This window comes from Phaethon aethereus, assembly GCF_964289735.1.
Source record: "Phaethon aethereus genome assembly, chromosome: 4".
NCBI classification, from domain to species: domain Eukaryota; kingdom Metazoa; phylum Chordata; class Aves; order Phaethontiformes; family Phaethontidae; genus Phaethon; species Phaethon aethereus.
In genome coordinates this window covers 34,557,795-34,574,242 of record NC_138578.1, presented here as the reverse complement: position 1 = coordinate 34,574,242, position 16,448 = coordinate 34,557,795, and the positions used below count along the sequence as shown (strand labels likewise).

At 47.7% G+C, this 16,448-nt stretch overlaps 1 protein-coding gene across 1 annotated transcript; it reads right to left on the bottom strand.

Moving 5' to 3' along the window:
* Positions 1 to 389: 389 nt before the first annotated feature.
* Positions 390 to 3,405, bottom strand: GPRIN3 (GPRIN family member 3; the record flags this gene model as incomplete). The annotated part of the gene is made up of 1 exon (XM_081999147.1): positions 390 to 3,405. The coding sequence occupies exon 1, from the start codon at positions 2,751 to 2,753 to the stop codon at positions 390 to 392; it is 2,364 nt and encodes a 787-aa protein (XP_081855273.1). The 5' UTR covers positions 2,754 to 3,405.
* Positions 3,406 to 16,448: the final 13,043 nt, after the last annotated feature.

Below are 16,448 nucleotides of genomic sequence, written 5' to 3'. Positions count from 1 at the left end.
CCAGCTTCCCCCAGCCCACCCCTTTGTATAAGGCCTAGTGATGCACACAAATAACTTCCCGTAACAATTCTGACAATCTCTCTGCTTCTTGCTTTACCAGAAGGTGCTGCTCTCCCTGCAGCGAGGTGGCAATTTAAATTTGTGCTTTTACTAAGTGCCTAGCTTTTCATCTGACAGTAGTCGGGGCGGGGGCATAATGTGGAAATACACCGGCTGTGGCAATAACAATGGTGTGATGGAGCCCGTGGCTACTCAGAAAACAAAGGGGAATAATTTTCCACTGTTGCTGCATCACATTCCCAATAACACAACTGAACAGCAGGAGTTGAGACGTGAGGGGAGGGATTCTCTCTACCACTGCAGGCATCGACGCACCCCTGCAACCCACGTCAGTCTAGCACAGAAGAGGGAGCAGGTCGGACGCAGCAATTAGGACGCCTAAAATTCTGCAGCATGGACTGGAACACGTTGTGCTGCCTCCCTTTCAGTTTTTTATTTGAGGATGTATCCGAGGAAATGGATTTCCGTGTCTGACTGTTCTGGGCCCCAATTAGTTTCTTATGTTCCCGTATTTGTCTCTGTAAGTGGTTCTGGATGGCAATTCCCAGGGATTCTGGATCGAGGGAAGCACCATAAACCTCCCACGTCATGCCTTGCTCGTCCCAAACAACATCCCTGATGTGCTTGGACTGCTTCACCTGCACTTTCGCCTCCATGGCCAGGGTGGGCTGCTTTTTGTTTTCCCCCAGGTTTGGCAAGGCCTGAGCTGAAGCAGGAAGAGCTGCTGTGTGAAGCTCGCATCTGGACTCCTCGGCCTGGAGACCTTCCTGCTGGGGAGCCGCCGAGGCCCCCGAGAGAGGGGTGAGACGTGCAGAGCTTGCGCTCAACTTGGGCGTCAGTCCTGCCTGAGCCTGGCCAGCGTCTCCCTGGCCTCCGCTCTCCTCCTTTTCACCTGCCTCCTCTGAGCACGCCTTTACGCGGACAGCAGCGGGTTGGCTGCTAACATTCATCCCCCCTTTAGGATCAAGTACCATCGAGTTTTCTTCCTTTGGTTTCACCACAGATTGATCAGGAATGGCCTCCCCTTGACTTGCACCCTTACACTGCACAAGCTTTTGCTCAGAGCTGCCCAGGACCTCCTTCTGCTTGACTTCACTGCCTGTGCTAGAGAGTAAAGACAACCGGCTGCTTCCCGCGTCACGGGCAAGACCTCGCACGTTGCGCTCGGTTCCAGGGACAGCGTCAGCAGCGGCGGCGTTTGGTGCCCCAGTGCCAGGCCCAGGCTGTGCTGGAGTTTGGTTACTGGAGTCAACTGCAAGCTGCTCAGCAGGTGTGGGCTTCGGTGGGACCGGAGCATCCATCGGCAGCCGAGCGGCATCCTTGCCGTCATGGGCTGCACCGACCATTTCAGCATTACCCGCAGACGTCCCTTGGGAGGTAGCAGCTGCAGGGGAGAAGGGGAGAGCAGGTTTTCCATTACCTGCTGAGGCTGGCGACACCACGTCAGATGGGACCCCAGGCAGCTTGGCAGGCTGGGTTTGGGCTGAAGCGGTCACAGCCGTAACAACAGTCGATTTTGACGTGATACCAGGAGAACATGGGGACTTTTGTTGGGAGAAGAAACTGTCAGTAAGTGCAGACTGGCTCAGCCCCATACCTCCTTGGTAAATTATGTGCAGTTCTTCATTCTCCTCTGGAGGAGGATTCCCTTTCAAGAAGGCAGCAAGGATGCTGGGGCTCGTGGAGGCCGATTTGCTCTCCACAGCAGCCACGGCCTGAACCTCAGCATCTCGCCACGTCCTGCTTACTGCTTCCTGAGTTAAAGAGCTGCTCTCCGACTGAACCGTCATTGTACCCGCTTCTCTGAATTTGGAGAGCAGGGTGGGGCCCGGGCTCCCTGGCTCGGCGCCAGCGTTGCATACAGGATGCGGACTCTCGTGGCTAGACTGGGCTGGTGCCTCGCTGCTCTGCACCGCTTGAGTTTTATCCGTGGGATGCAATTGCGCGGTGTCTGCAGCCCCGCTCTTTGCCTCCAAACCGGTCTGCGGGTCTCTCCCCAGGTCAGCTTGGCTGTGCCTCGCTGGCGAGGCTGGCTGACACGCAGCAGAACCAGTTTTTTCTGCTCCCTTGTCTTTTTCCCCTCTTTGCAGAAGGTTTGCCTGAGAAGTACGACGGGACTCGTTACCCCTAATAGGGTCACCCGGGGAAGAATAATTTAACACCTCAAGTGCTGGCTGATCATCAGTCCCCTGAGGTTTCAGGACAGAGTCATCCGTTTGTGCCAGGGAGCTCGCTTTCGCCTGGCTGCCTTGCACAAACTGCCGGGAGCTCTGGGGAGCTGGCATCATCTCCGGCCCCTGCCCCGCCACGGGGGCTCCTGTGGCAGCGGGGGCTGGCGCTGCTGGTCCCGGGCTGCCCGCCGGCCGCGAGCCACCAGCAGGCTCTACGGCTGCAGGACGCCCTTCCGCCGCTTTGCTGGTGAGCGCCGGAGGACCGGCTTCCTGCTGGCTAGCATCGTCCTTGCGGCATCGCTCGCACCTCCGCGCGCTGGCAGCTGCCGCGCATCTCACGTCGAACAAGCAAACTCCAGCGGAGTCGGACGGTGCGCACGGGAAGCCATTGCTGGCCCTCTCTCCACCGGGCAGTTGGGGCTGGTGCGTAGCAGACTGCAGGTCTCCCAGGTGGTCCTCCTCCGCAGAAGCTGTGACCAGGGAAAGCTTGGCAGATCTTAGAGGATCTGGCACAGTCCCCATGGACTGTCGCCGAGACGTGGTTTGCCCTCAGCTTCTCGTCGGAGTTTTCTCGCCCAGCGGTGGGTACAACAGGGCAGGCTGTCGGCGACAGGTTTCCTCTAAAGCTGATCTGTTAATGAAGGAAACATAGTGTTAGCAGCAGTCAGATTTAAGAAGAAAAAGTACCCAGAACAGATTGATTTTACAGCTTGGAGAGAAATACTTGCAGACAAGGGGGAAAGCAAAGCACCTGATTCTGCCTAAAAGTCACATAAAAGACACGTATTTCAAAGATCTCCCAATTCAAAAGTCCAGACGGAGAAGACAATAGTAGGGACATAGCAACAATAGCTGCCCTGTTGTTGATACATTAATGAAAACAAAATGACATGCCAAAAGGAAGTGAAAAAAAAAAAAGAAATTAAGTGAAAGGAGGGATGAATGGGAAGGGGAGCAGACTTGGTGTGGAAGCTTGAGGTTACAAAACAAACTCCCTGTGATTAAATCCTCTAGCAAGCCACCTGTGGAAGGAAAGGTGCTACCTTGCCTGTTGCACCTATGTGAAGAACAGATCTGATTCCCCCAGGATCCACCCTGTGACCTGAGTGGGTCCCACACTTTTGCTGAGCACCAGGTCCCCCTTCTTCTCACGGAAAGCCCTTCTCTAACTCTACTACCAACAAGGACGTGTTCGTAGCGGGCAACAGGTCAATTCAGATTAATATGGATGAACCCAAACCTCACCGGTAAAAGGAATGGGGAGGGATGACAGCCTGCTCGGTGGTGGAGATAAAGATCAGGAGAAGCTACTGCACTGTACAGCACCAGGGCTGTGCACATACCTACTGCTTTCACATTTAGATCCTCTGAAGTAATTACAAGGAAGTCAGCTCGATTAACAAGCGGAGGCATGGATGATCTGGAAATCAATTTACGAGCAGGTGGTATGAAACTGGAAGGGGGACACTGCAGCACTGCAGAACAGGAGGGGCCCCAGTGAAACACTGGGGAAGGATTTTAAGCAAGTGGAGCAGCATTATCAGGGTTGAAATCCGGCCCCGACTGCAGAGAAACCGTCGCTTCAAATAGGAGGTGATCTCCAAATGTGCTTGTTGGCGGGGCTTTCAGAAGGACTTGGCACCACCCAACTCGGATCCTGCTGGAGGTCAAGGGCTGGATCCCTGCCAGTGGCAGCAGAGTGGTGGTGGCCAGTGGTAAAATCCCACCTCAGTCTTCTTTTAAATTGCAGGCTACCTATGCTTCCTCAAAAGGCTTTCCCCAGCTTATGCTGCCAGCAAAGCACGGGTATGACACTGGGAGACACTCTTTAACGTTTATTTTTTTGTTAACCAGAGGGATGACGCTGAGAAAATTACTGTACCCCTGTGTGCCCATGTCTCTGCAGGCACACGGTGGGGTGTCCTTTGCTACGTTACTTGGGAGATGCTGCTGGAAGGAGCTGTGCAATCGCTCAGCTGTTCCAGACCCTCCCTACCTGCTAGCAAAGTCAGCAAAAGCCCTTTCCAGAAAACATCCCTAATGCCCCTTCCCTCTCTCAGCCTGAATGGCAGCGGTATAACTTCCTCAGTTTCTGTAAAATTTATCCTAAATTTCAGCACCTTAGGGTACTTAAGAGAGCGCAACAGGAGAAAAATGCTCAATGAAAGGAGAATTAAAACAAATACAGCCTGCCTATTTTTCTAAGAAAAGGAAAGTGCTGCGACTTATTACTTATTCGTTAAGCTTTATGTCTTCCAGCTATCAATAATTTATTATTTTTATACTGTCTCTTTGGGCTCTGTCCAACCACAGATATACACACTCTGCTGGGTGAAGGCAGCCCTTGGAAACTGCGATCCTGCCCCTGAAGGATCCTGAATTTCTTAGCTGCAATCTGTGATAGCAGCCCTGCATCACTCCAAAATAGCTTTCCAGCAAGGCTAACGATTATGATGCTTTTTGAGAAGTACTGAGTTTATGTAAACCAGACTGCAAATCTGTGGAAGTTTGTGACCGCCTACGAGGTGTCTCTACTTCATTTTGTGCTCACTTTAAAGCCAGCCAACGTAGTCCTGAGAGCTGTTCCAAGCTGAACGTCTAATCACAGAATCACAGAATCACTAGGTTGGAAAGGACCTTCAAGATCATCAAGTCCAACCATTAATGACCATAAGGAGAGGAGCAGATGGCTTTGGGCATCTGTCTGTCTAACTTCTGTTACTCTCTTCTTTCCTTTTCCAAATATTGATGCAAACCAAACCAGTTTATACAGCTGGGCAGGTCACATTTCTTTCTTTTAGATCCAGACTTTATTTAAGAATAACTAACCAAATAATGGAACAAAACCAACCCCCTTTTTTAGGATGAGGTGTACTGCTTGGTGAACAGTTTGAGAAGAAATAATGATGGCAGAGCACATCTATTTGGCTCTTCACTATACAAAAAGTGGGAAAGGCAATCTGCATGCCAGAGCACTGTCTTTAACCCATACCCACTCCACAGGGGAACGATTCCTAATTTTTCAACTAAGTGAGTTAGCTCTGATCTGAACCCCCACATGAATTCTCCCCATCTGTTTAGTGGCTTTTCACCAGCATCACCAGAAACACATATTTAAATGACTGCCACATGTGCTAATTAAAAGTGATTCTGCTACCTTGTCCCTCGACATATAACGCCAACATAGGAAATTCTGCCCCAAAAAATCCACATGGACTTAATTCTCTAGTGTGGGACAACAGAACATCACCCAGACATTTCTCATTAACACCGGTTGTGGGGCTGGGTCATTCTACTGCCTGGGACGACTCTGAAAATGAGTTAGTTTATGAGAATAATGTTTTTATAAAGACTTTGTTGTTAGACTTTTTTGTTAGACTCTTTTCTTGTTAGACTCTTCACTAAGCCATCCTAATGACAGGAGCCAAAGGATTGTAGTCTGAATAAATGCAGTAATCTTTTGCAATGCTGTCAAGAATTAATAAAAATCAGAATGAAATATAAGTCTTAGGCAAGAGAAAAGCAAGAAAACACAACTAATTACAAAATTAGAAAGGCATTTTTATTATTGGAGTCTTATTTATGATTATTGTCGCATTTTTATTATTGGAGTTCTATTACACAGGAGTGGAGAACAATGCTGGGACCTGTGAGCAACACTATTCACCTGCCAAGGCAGCGAGGATTCAAACCAACAAGCAACACTGACTGCAAGCAAATATCTAGAAGCTGAAATACAAAACTCAACAGTAGGCCAAAAAACATGTCAAAACAAATCGAGATCGCTGATGAATTTTTCAAGTGTTGTATGCCTGACCTGGAGCAATCATCCAAAATTTTCTTTTATCAGAAGATGAAATTAGTGTCTCCACAAAGGTCAAAATCAATTTTTATTAATAAGAACAGATTTTCTACACCAACACAATTCTCCTTCTCATTATTCTTTCAGGCCAAATTAGTCTGTCTGACTGGGTCAATCTCATGCCAACACAGAATTTTTCTGGACCTTTTGCAGCAAGAAGTTTCTAACTTTGACAATGTAAAGAAACTCCTATTTATTTCAGTAACATCCATCCCCCAATAAAACAACACTACAAATTTCCCTCTTGCTGCTTGTAAGAATCTCAACAAAACCAGAAAGTCTGCGTGTTTAATGAAACAAACCAAGAAATTTCCAGGAATTTCCAGCATAAAATTCTGCATCCCATTTGCTCTTGAAAAATCTGAGAATCTGCAAAAGCACAAGTAAGACTGTTAGCATCTCCGCCTACCCTCAATTTTAAAAAGGATTTAAAAACAAATAATAAAAAACAATTAAAAAGCAGCTCCCAATCTAATCAAGCCCCGCCCCCCCCAATTTGGATTCTCATAATCTTTCCATTCCTCAAGCCCTCTTTTCACCCTTGTCTGTACAAATGGAAGAACTAAATGTTTGTTCTTAACAGTTCTAACCGCATCATATGATCTCTCAGATCATCACAAAAATCATCATACAACCGCATGGGTTAAGGACAGAGATAAACACCTGCTGAAGCAGGAGTTCAGCCTCCCTTCTTGTCTCCTGATCTGAGGAAAAGACAATGGCACGCTCTACCTCGTACTAGACCACTGAATATATAGAACACAAAGCACGTTTCTTTAAATTTTAAACATATACATACACTTGCATCCTTCTAATTCTGTACCCAGTGGCATTTTTTTCGGCTCATTAAGTAGTTGTTCTCGGCGAACTCTGTGCCTTCCCCTTTTTAGTGTCAAAAGGTTTTTGTTATTCTGTTTGTTTGTGAAAAATTTGCTTCGTGGGTTATTTTCTCCCAATTATCTGCGAGACCAAAGACTGGCACTACAAACGAAGGACAGTACAAACGAAGGACAGCGCAAACCAAGGACGTGTTCACTAAAATACAGAAGAGGTTGCCCAAAGAGGTAAGATACAGGATACATAGCCTCCATCTTCCAGCATGCTTTGGGATGCTGACAGGAGATGGACTCTTATGCTACGCCCACGGGGAAGCAAGAGGCGACGGGGGATGCCCACAGACACCCTGCATACACGTGTTCCCACAAGGGACGGGGTTGGCATTTCAGGGAGAAGGCGCGCAAAGCCCCGCTTCCCCTCCTAGGCCTGGGGACGGCACACGTTATCGCAGGCCACCCCTGCAACCAGCACGGGGACCCGTGCCCGCGACAGAGAGGGAGGTGGACGGCGGAAGCAACAGGCTCCAGGCCACGGGGCTGCAGCACCCTCCGTGCAGACGCTCTGCAAAGCGAGCAACTGCATGCGGTGGTTGGCTTTGGACTGGCCTCCGCTGATGCAGCTTAGCAGAACAGCTCTAACGCTTCAGCGGATACCGCAAAACACCTATTTACTCCTTCACTGTCCGGCGAACAGAGAGGACTTTACTCAGCCCAGACGGACAATGGCCGACTGCCGCTCCGCTTTCAGCGCGATAAGGAGGTTTCTGCCCTTTTCCACTGTTCACCTTTTCCTATTGTTTCCTGATGCTTTTCTGCTGCCTTGAAGCTACAAGTCCTCTTGACTCCGCTCATCAGCTGAGCCCATCACCATGCTATCCGAGCACTCGCCTTGCAGCGCCTGGCCTCAGGCTGTTACCGGCCTGCTCAACAGTACGACCATATGAAGGTCATACTGTTCACACCTGAAGCCTTGTTCAGCTCTATCACAGTGCCCCGAGGACAGAAAGAGGGCAAGATGTGACAGATGGTACGTGTCCTATTTGTGCATTCACTATTATGTTCCCTGAAATGGGTGGCTGGGTCAGTCATACCCCTCTAGCATGAGAAGGGAGGACGGCTCTGCTCAATAGGCCACGGAGCAACTGCTGGAGAGGAAGCTGAGAAGGAGCCGGGATGTGGCAGCCCCTGCAGGGAGCATCCAGCCAGGCACCACGGGTGACAGGAGGAATTTCCCAGGGACCTGAGAGGACCAGGCAGCCTCATGCAGCTCAGGAGTCCCCGTGCTGGCTGCAACACTGCCTAGGAGCAAGCCCTGCCTACAAGGACCTGTTAGCCTACCTGTTTATTTTTCACTATATTCAAAAACACATTTCTCATTTGTGAGTTTTTAACTCTGGGCGTGTGGGGGTTTATTTGAAACGCTTTTCAATTATTCTTGTTATTTTCTGGGGTAGCGTTGTTTGCTTTAGAAAAATGCCAGATCCACTTGAAGGCTCTGGCCAGCCTGAAGCTCTAGCACACACAGAGACATGGATCCTCCGCATGCCCTTGCTGCTCCTGGCCATCAGGAGCTTAAGGATTTTCTGAATCGGGGGACATACTTTAATCACCTTTGGAAATGGATGCACATCCACTTATGAAACCCCTTTGCATATTTGGCCTGTATGAAATGCTGTGGCAACGCACACACGCATGCCCCGTGAGAAAAGGGCCTTTATTTGTACAAGCCTGCTCAGTGGAAGTCCAGGCCACTCGTTTTAGTGTTAAAGCAAACACCACCAAACAAAACCCTGCAGCCCCTCCTAAAACCCTTCCCAGCACCTGCGCTAGAAGCACTTTTTAACCACTTGTGACGCACTCTGCAATGCTCAATCTGCTGCAACTGCCAATTGCCCCGTGCAAACCGCCCCGAGGAAAGCCCAGCTCCTGCCAGGGCTCTCCAGCCTGGTTCCTCACTGGACCTCGCAGCCCTTCCTCCTGGATGCCGAAACACGGCCCGCAGCGCCCGGCAGGTCTGCTTGCACTGGTGACAAGGCACGACGCTGAAAAATGGGAAAGGCGGAGGGAAAAATGAGAAATGAGTCCAAAAGGAAAACCAGAGGGTAAATATTTAAGAAAAATGTTAGGCTCTGCTTGGGCTTGTTCTGTAATAGTAATAAACCAGGGAAAATTGAGTGAAAAATCAAGGGCAAGATGCACTGCCATTTTTTGCCAAAAAGAGATCACTTGCCAATCAGCCTGACAACTATTGAAGATTTATCTAGCGGTATCTTGTACAAGCTGAAGAAATGTGTTTTTCTGGTTGCTGACTCCTCTCCTCTTGCATCTCTCTGCCAGGTACAGGCTTACACTCTGCAAAGCGCAGAGCATGGGACATCCACTTTAGAAGGACAAAGATCAGCTTAATCTGCTGCTCACAACGGGCAGATGGGAAAATGGGTTAAGCCAGTCCTACCAAATGGCACAGTGGCCTCTGGGCCTAATCCAAAGCAAAGTGAACTGTTTGGCATCTTCCTTCATTTCGCTGAGCTTTTGACCAAACCTTAACTACACCTTCCCCAGAAGCCACAGTAACCTTACTGCGAATGATATAGTCTACTCAACTAGATGCAAAGCAATTCTGGTTCATTTTAAGTAAATTTTTAAATCTAATATTTACAATATTTTCTCACTGCAGCATGCAGATAGCATTGCCGGGCTTTGTTTCTGCAGGTAGCTCTTGCACATTTTCTCTTTAAATCTACGCTTGCTGTGCTCCCTAGACCCTTGCTGAATTCCTGGGAGTCCAGAAAGGGCAGGGTCCAGCAGGCTGCAGAAGAGGCTGCAGAGGCAGCATCTCTCTTAAGTACTCTCAGGTACTTCGCAGTGAGCACAAGGAATCATCTATCTATAATTTTGGTGCTGCGGTATTTATCCCAGTTTGGAAGCAAGCATCAATCACTCCATCCCTAGCATGATCTCAGGATTGCCAGCAAAACCAGTACTGGCATCAGCAGTGGTATAAAGGCTGGTATAAAAAGAGCGCACCCAGGAAGGGCTGAACCAGATCTGGGGTACCCTCTGCTCCAACTTCATGCTGAAGGGTGCAAACCACTCCAAGTCCCACGTCAGCCCGAGGGCAGGACGGTGCTGACAAGCTCATCCGAGGGTCTGGGCTTCTGAGCTTGAGCAGAACCTTGCCCCAACACTTCAACACGGTCCAGAGACACGCGTGCACCTAAGCAGTTGCCCAGGGACAGATGTGTGGGAACACCTGCAGCTGGCTTTAAATAGGCAGGTCCATAACCCAGGATGAACCAAAACTGTGCGGCGACCAAGCTGTGCCGTCCTGCTGGCAGCAGAAAAATCAGCTACCCTTCAATTAGAAAGATGTCCATCTAAAAGGAAGTATGACCGCCGCTCCGCTCTAAGGTGGGATGTTCTAGCCCAGCTGTGGGCAGCGCCCATCTCGCCCCGGCCCGGAGATGAGCAGCAACCACTGTGTCCAGTTGCAGCACCCATTCGCAGAGCCCTGATGGCAGCCCGTGCGCTGTTAGCGGCACCATGATGTGAATCTGCTGCACTCACGTAAACGTCACTCCTGGTTGCATTTTGCTTTTAGCCTCTGCCAGCAAGTCACTGTATCAGAAGAGGCCACATTATCCTTTTCTGCACCCTGGTGCTTACAGCTGCTGTGGTCACACCAGTGACTTTCACTCACAGGTTCTCAGCTCCAAAGCTGAGCTGGCTCTGCTGAAGAAGTCACCATCCTCTGGCCACGGCTGAAGGCAGCAGGCTGGCATGCGCTGTGGAAGTGCTGCCAGAGCGGCTTGTTTTCCTGAGGGCAAGGACCAAGCAATTATGGATTTATGGGTGCATCCCGGTTTTGCAAAACTCTTTCAGGTGCAAAGACAGGCTCTCTTTTTGGCACGCCTCCTCCCAGGGCTACAGCACCCGGTGCAAAGGCTTTCTTCGGCGAGGTGTCTAAGTGTGCAAAAGTCCCTGCTGAATACCAGGCTTGCTGCAGAACACCTCCAGGAGCTCCAAGGTGAAAGGGAAGGATAAATGGCTTTATGAAAACAGCCAAATCAAACTACTACACCAGCCGGCAGCCAGCTGCCACAGTTGCATGAGCTACAGCAACACCCCTACCTCACGTCCGGGGCCACTCTAGAGGTGGTGTGACACGTGGATAAAACCCACAGGTTTTGCTGCTTTCTGTCTTTTTTTTTAATTGCATGTTATTATGTTTAGCCTCATTATTTACCAGTGTGTTTTTTCTATTTCAGTATCTGACACTGGAACTGACTTTCAAGGAAACGCAGCCTGACTTCAAGGGTAAGCCTCTTTTCACGAGGAACGTCTGTGCCCACGCTCCTGACCCAGGTGCACAAGAGGAAAGCAGCTACCATCAGGCAGCTGACTCCATTTCACATAGCTCGCTGCCACATTATTCTGTTTCAGCTTATTATTCAGCAAAAACAAGAAGTGGTGTTTGCGGGATGTGAACAGGATGGTTGTCATATGGACCTTTCAAACACCACTTTCATGTTTGATGTTGAAAGCAACAGAATTGCCCATCAACCAAGTGCGAATTTCATTCCTTATCTATCCCGCTATTTTCTCCTGTCTGACAAAAGCACGGTGAAATCTAACACCTCATTAATGCATTTCAAGCAACTGGATGCATTTGAACGTTGACGGCTGACTAACAAAAGCCCTGTTTTTCGAGAGAGCAGTTTAACAATAGCCAACAATAAATACTTTTTTCCTACACAACAATGCCAATGTGACTTCATTATAAAGCAGAGTGATGGCCTTTAGGGGTGAAAGCATAATGCTGCCTTAGTGCCCATGCAATTCTTGCTTTCTCTTCTAAGACTCCCAGTCAACTAGCAGCAACCAGGATGATGAGGTTTATATGGACATCCATTTATTGGGAGCTGGGCCAAGACCAAAATCACACTTTGTGTGGTCAGGAAAACATAACTACTGCTGAGTAGGTATGCTATGGAAAGGGTGGCTCTATAGGACAAAGGATGTTATCTACTTCTAACATGCTTTCAGATCCTCAAAAATTTCCTGAGTTTCATGATGACCTTCTCCTTAAGAATGTTCCCCCAGTGCACTGAATGCAAACACTGATCACATGGCTGATGCAGCCCCAGTAGTGGCGGTAGCACCCTAGATAATTAGGCCTCATTTGCTGCTGAATAACCCTATTATCGGTGCCCAGAGAAGCGTATTGTAGCAGCACTTGTTTTTTTAACTAACCGTGCAAGAAAGGAAATTTTGCCTTGGAAGAGCTGATAGCAGGAAGAATGTCTTTTGCATAAGGTAAAACCCAATGATAACATGTAACTCTCAGGCACCATCTGAAAAATTAAGTTCTCCTTATATATCATATTATTTTAATGAACATGCTGGACTCAGTATTAGAGAAGAGAGTAGGTCTATACATAACAGGCACCTGGCATGGGACATATCCATTGTCGTTAATAACAGAAGTCCTCCAAATGGCACGTAATTAGAGAAGAAGGATGCAGAGCCTAGCCAGTCATTACTGTAACAGAAATTTGCCGTAGCGTGTGATTAACCTACGAAAGGCACAATGATGATCTCACCATGTCTGCTCTTGCCTCCTGGCTATCAGAAACACGACTAATATGAATAAAGAGAGTGGCAGCTGAAACAGCTATCACCGTGGCTTTACAAAAAAAACACAACAAAACACAGTTAAAAATATTTTGCCTTCTTCCTGCCACCACCTCAGCAGTTGCTTCCTGTTTCTTCACGTTCTCACTTCGCTCCGCTGCTGTCCGTCATTGACAATGAGCAGTAAAAAGAACAAAATAATCTCCTTAGTAAACCGCCTCCTGCTAAACACCTTCTCAATAAAACACGCGAGGAAGCGCCGTGTGCTGGGCCACTTTTTGCCTGATGTATTGAGGCTCTGCAGGAAACCAAATGGCTGGAGGCTGGAAGCCTTCAGTGTTCAGAGATAAAATCGGAGCAATTCAGTGGTGTCTTTACAACACCCGTAAATGCTCTTTTGAGGGCAATGACTCAAACCTGTACATCCAGCTAAGGACTCTAATCTGCTCACCTCAGTCACACGAGCTTACAATATGACTTCACTGAGGCCGTTACATGAAAAGCTGTCATCTCAGTGTCAGATCCTTTACTTTTTCACTTGCTACTTGAGTCTATACGCTTTATTTTGTTGAACATCGACCCTGGTAGAATTGGACCAAACCAGAGACCAGAGCCTCGTTTGTTATGATTTTTTGAACAGATGAGGTACAGCATGTGGGACACGGGGAAGGCTGGAGGTGCTAAACAACCAGGGACAGGGCGACAGATCCTAAATGTCACCTTGCAAAGCCAGGAGAAACGACATTTATCACGTATTGCAGATAGTCAGCAACACCATCATTCTTTCTATCCAGAAATGAGGGAACAGCCTAACCCCATACAGAGCACTGCAGCCATGTGAGATCTTCCAACCACTCGATGCTAATTAAGGCAAACGCTAGATGGGAACACATCGGTAAAGTATTACACCTATAAACCACACCACGTCTTCTGCAGTCTCCACCCAGAGCTGACAGATGGTGTTGAAGGACACATCTAAGAAACCTTCCCAGATGACAGCGACTGCCACTGCAGCAGAGCTGATGAGGTAAAATTGAGAGAAACTTACTGTCCTGGCTCTTGGCTTGAGAAAAAGGAGGTACTGGCACCAATACCAGCTCAGCATTGGTACAAATCAACTCCCAAATCTTACCTCACTAACTCTGAGCCCTGAAATTCACTCGAGAACCAGAGCGCTCTTCAGGACAAAGAGAGGCTCTTAAAGTCTTCTCCATCCACCACGTGGATGTGCTTGAACAAAGAGACTGCAGTGCTTTCCCTGGGTGAAGAAGCCAAGACAGTCGCCAAGTCACTCTCTCAACACCCCTGCCTTCCTGCAGCAAAGAAAAACACCAGCAGCTGTGCTGTATGATGGCATATTTTAGGAACAAGTCGTTATTTGCAGTCTAGCCCACAGGTGTCTGACGGTAATAGCTTTTCAGAATTGCCCTTGCAGGTAGTCCAGGGCTGTAAAAATCTCTCATGCTAACAATCGCAGGAACCATCCTCCTTTCTGTCAGAATTCTCTCCTAACAATGGCTTATTCAAAACATGCATTTTCATCCTTAGATTCAATGTGCTTCTATTATTCCAGCCCCAACAAGGGGGACTAAGATACCCCACTGCCTGCAGCTTTTTCTACTATGTTTTACATGTGGATTTTCAGAGGCTTAAGAATAATTACATTCTCTGCTTCTGAATTCTTAAAAATCACAGTACTCATAAGACAAACCCTTATTTAGTCTCTGAGACTTGGGAAGCCCCATCTGTGTCAGAACCAAACTAAAACCAGAAATACTTGCTCAAGGCAGAAAATATTTAAGAGATAGTAACGCAAAATCTAGAAACTAGTTCAATGAAACATGTTGGAAACAGAGACCCAGCAGGTCTTGCTGTGTAAACCCTTTCAAAGCTAACAGTAATATTGGAAGTCAATTACCGGAGTTGTCATAAGCCAAAGCTTTGCCTGTTGCAATATGACACAGCTGTAACCATACCCTGACCTCTGCCTTAACCATACCAGACGTATGGTCCATACCCTGGACCACTGCAAGGCACCAGTCAAAGCAACATTCCCACTCCTGTCAAGGGCCGGGATCTTCCAGACCTCGAGTTCAAGGTTTATAGTGAGCCTAACCCTGGGCATACCGCTTCTCCTCGCTTCTTCTGCATTTAAGCCAGGCATATTTACATTTCCATTTATCAGGTGACCGAAGCGATGCACACTGTCATGGAGGCACTGGTAAAAGACATTAATTTTGACTTGAATCACTGTCCCTCAGGATGATTGCCAAATTGGTTAATGAGTATAATTAGCATTAATTAAAATGACAGCTCAAACAAGGTACATCACATCTCAGGTTTACTGAAGCTGGCTGCCTTGACCACCTGGCCAAGCCCAAACCAGACAGCCCCGTGGGCAGCGTGACTGGCACTCCCCGTGGCAGCTCTCCCTCCAGCTCACCTTCACCTATGGCGAAGCTACAAGCTTCTCAAGCTACACACAGCTGCTTCACAGTACAAAAGCAAAATATGCCCCCAAGCATTCACGAAAAAAAAGAAAAAAGAAAAAAAAAAAAGGAGATGTGGCAGCCCCAAGCAATTACCGAGTTTATCAGCTAATGCCCAGCTCCGCACATCAGGCTGCATTCCTCTTTACTCCTCTTCCCAGCAGTTTTAGCTGCCGTTGCTCAAGTCGGCAGCATATTTAACCTGCAAATCTTAGACGTGAGCTGAGGTCAGGCTGTACCTTGCTAGAGCACAGCTGTGAGCAAGCGGGGCTGCACAGCAGCTTTGTCCTTGTTTCTAAGTCAGCTGGAGTGGAAGCTGGCAGGGTGTGAAAAAGGACCATTCACAGCTTTGGGCTTAATTACTGGACTGGCATTGAACACAGATGCCTCATCCAAAGAGGCATACTTGAAGGAGTGAGAAAACAGGTAGCAACCTTAGAGCCAGCAGGAAAATCCAGACAAGGTGGTTTATTTCCACACAGGACCTTCTTGAAGATAAGCACTAGATACTTCAACTAGTCATCCGACAACTGTGGATGCTTGGTAGGCTTCCTACCACAATTTATTTTTATTGACATCATATTTACGGATGCAATTTTTATTACCACAAACTATGCATACATACGCGATTGCAGGCAGACATACATACATACATAAAATTTGATATATGATAACATAAAGCTAGTCATCTAGCCTAATCTGGGTGATTAAAACTAGGCACTGAAATCAAAGAAGTTTGATTCTCAAAAGTGCTGAATAATCAGAAATACCAGTGAAGCCAGTGAGAGTCAAAAGTTGCTCAATATTTTTGAAAATACAAATTCTTTTGTTCCTGTTCTCATCCAAGAAATGCCAGAAGGCCCTACCATATTCTGCCATTTCACTGGGTGCCACATGTGAGCATAGAGATACTAAACATTCATAGCTTAAGCGGGCAAGACAGAGCAGAGATAGGAACCGGTACTTTTTCTGCCTTCGCTTTAGAAGCTAACACCACTGAAGATCACAGAGAAAACTATGCAAGTCAGTGTCTAATGCCAGTGATTTAAGTATAGAACACCTTTCTCCTACATCTCATCATCTACTTCTAAAAACTCTTTGCAATCATGAGCATAGCAATCTGGCTTTAAAGATCCACCTCTGAAACATTACCAAAAAATATTCAACGGGGTGTCTCCCTTTGCTGATTACTGCCATACAGCAAGTCCTGAATCCATAAAGAAGCAAAAGATTGGTACCTCTGTTATACCACAAGTTAGAAAAACAAAAATGTGTACAGAATATGCTGCTGCCAGCATTTGTGAGAAAAAAAACCCCAAACCCACAAAACCCCAAAAGCACCACCTTAAAGCTGAACAAGCAAAGGAAGTTACTGACCCAGGAAAGCCATCCAAGA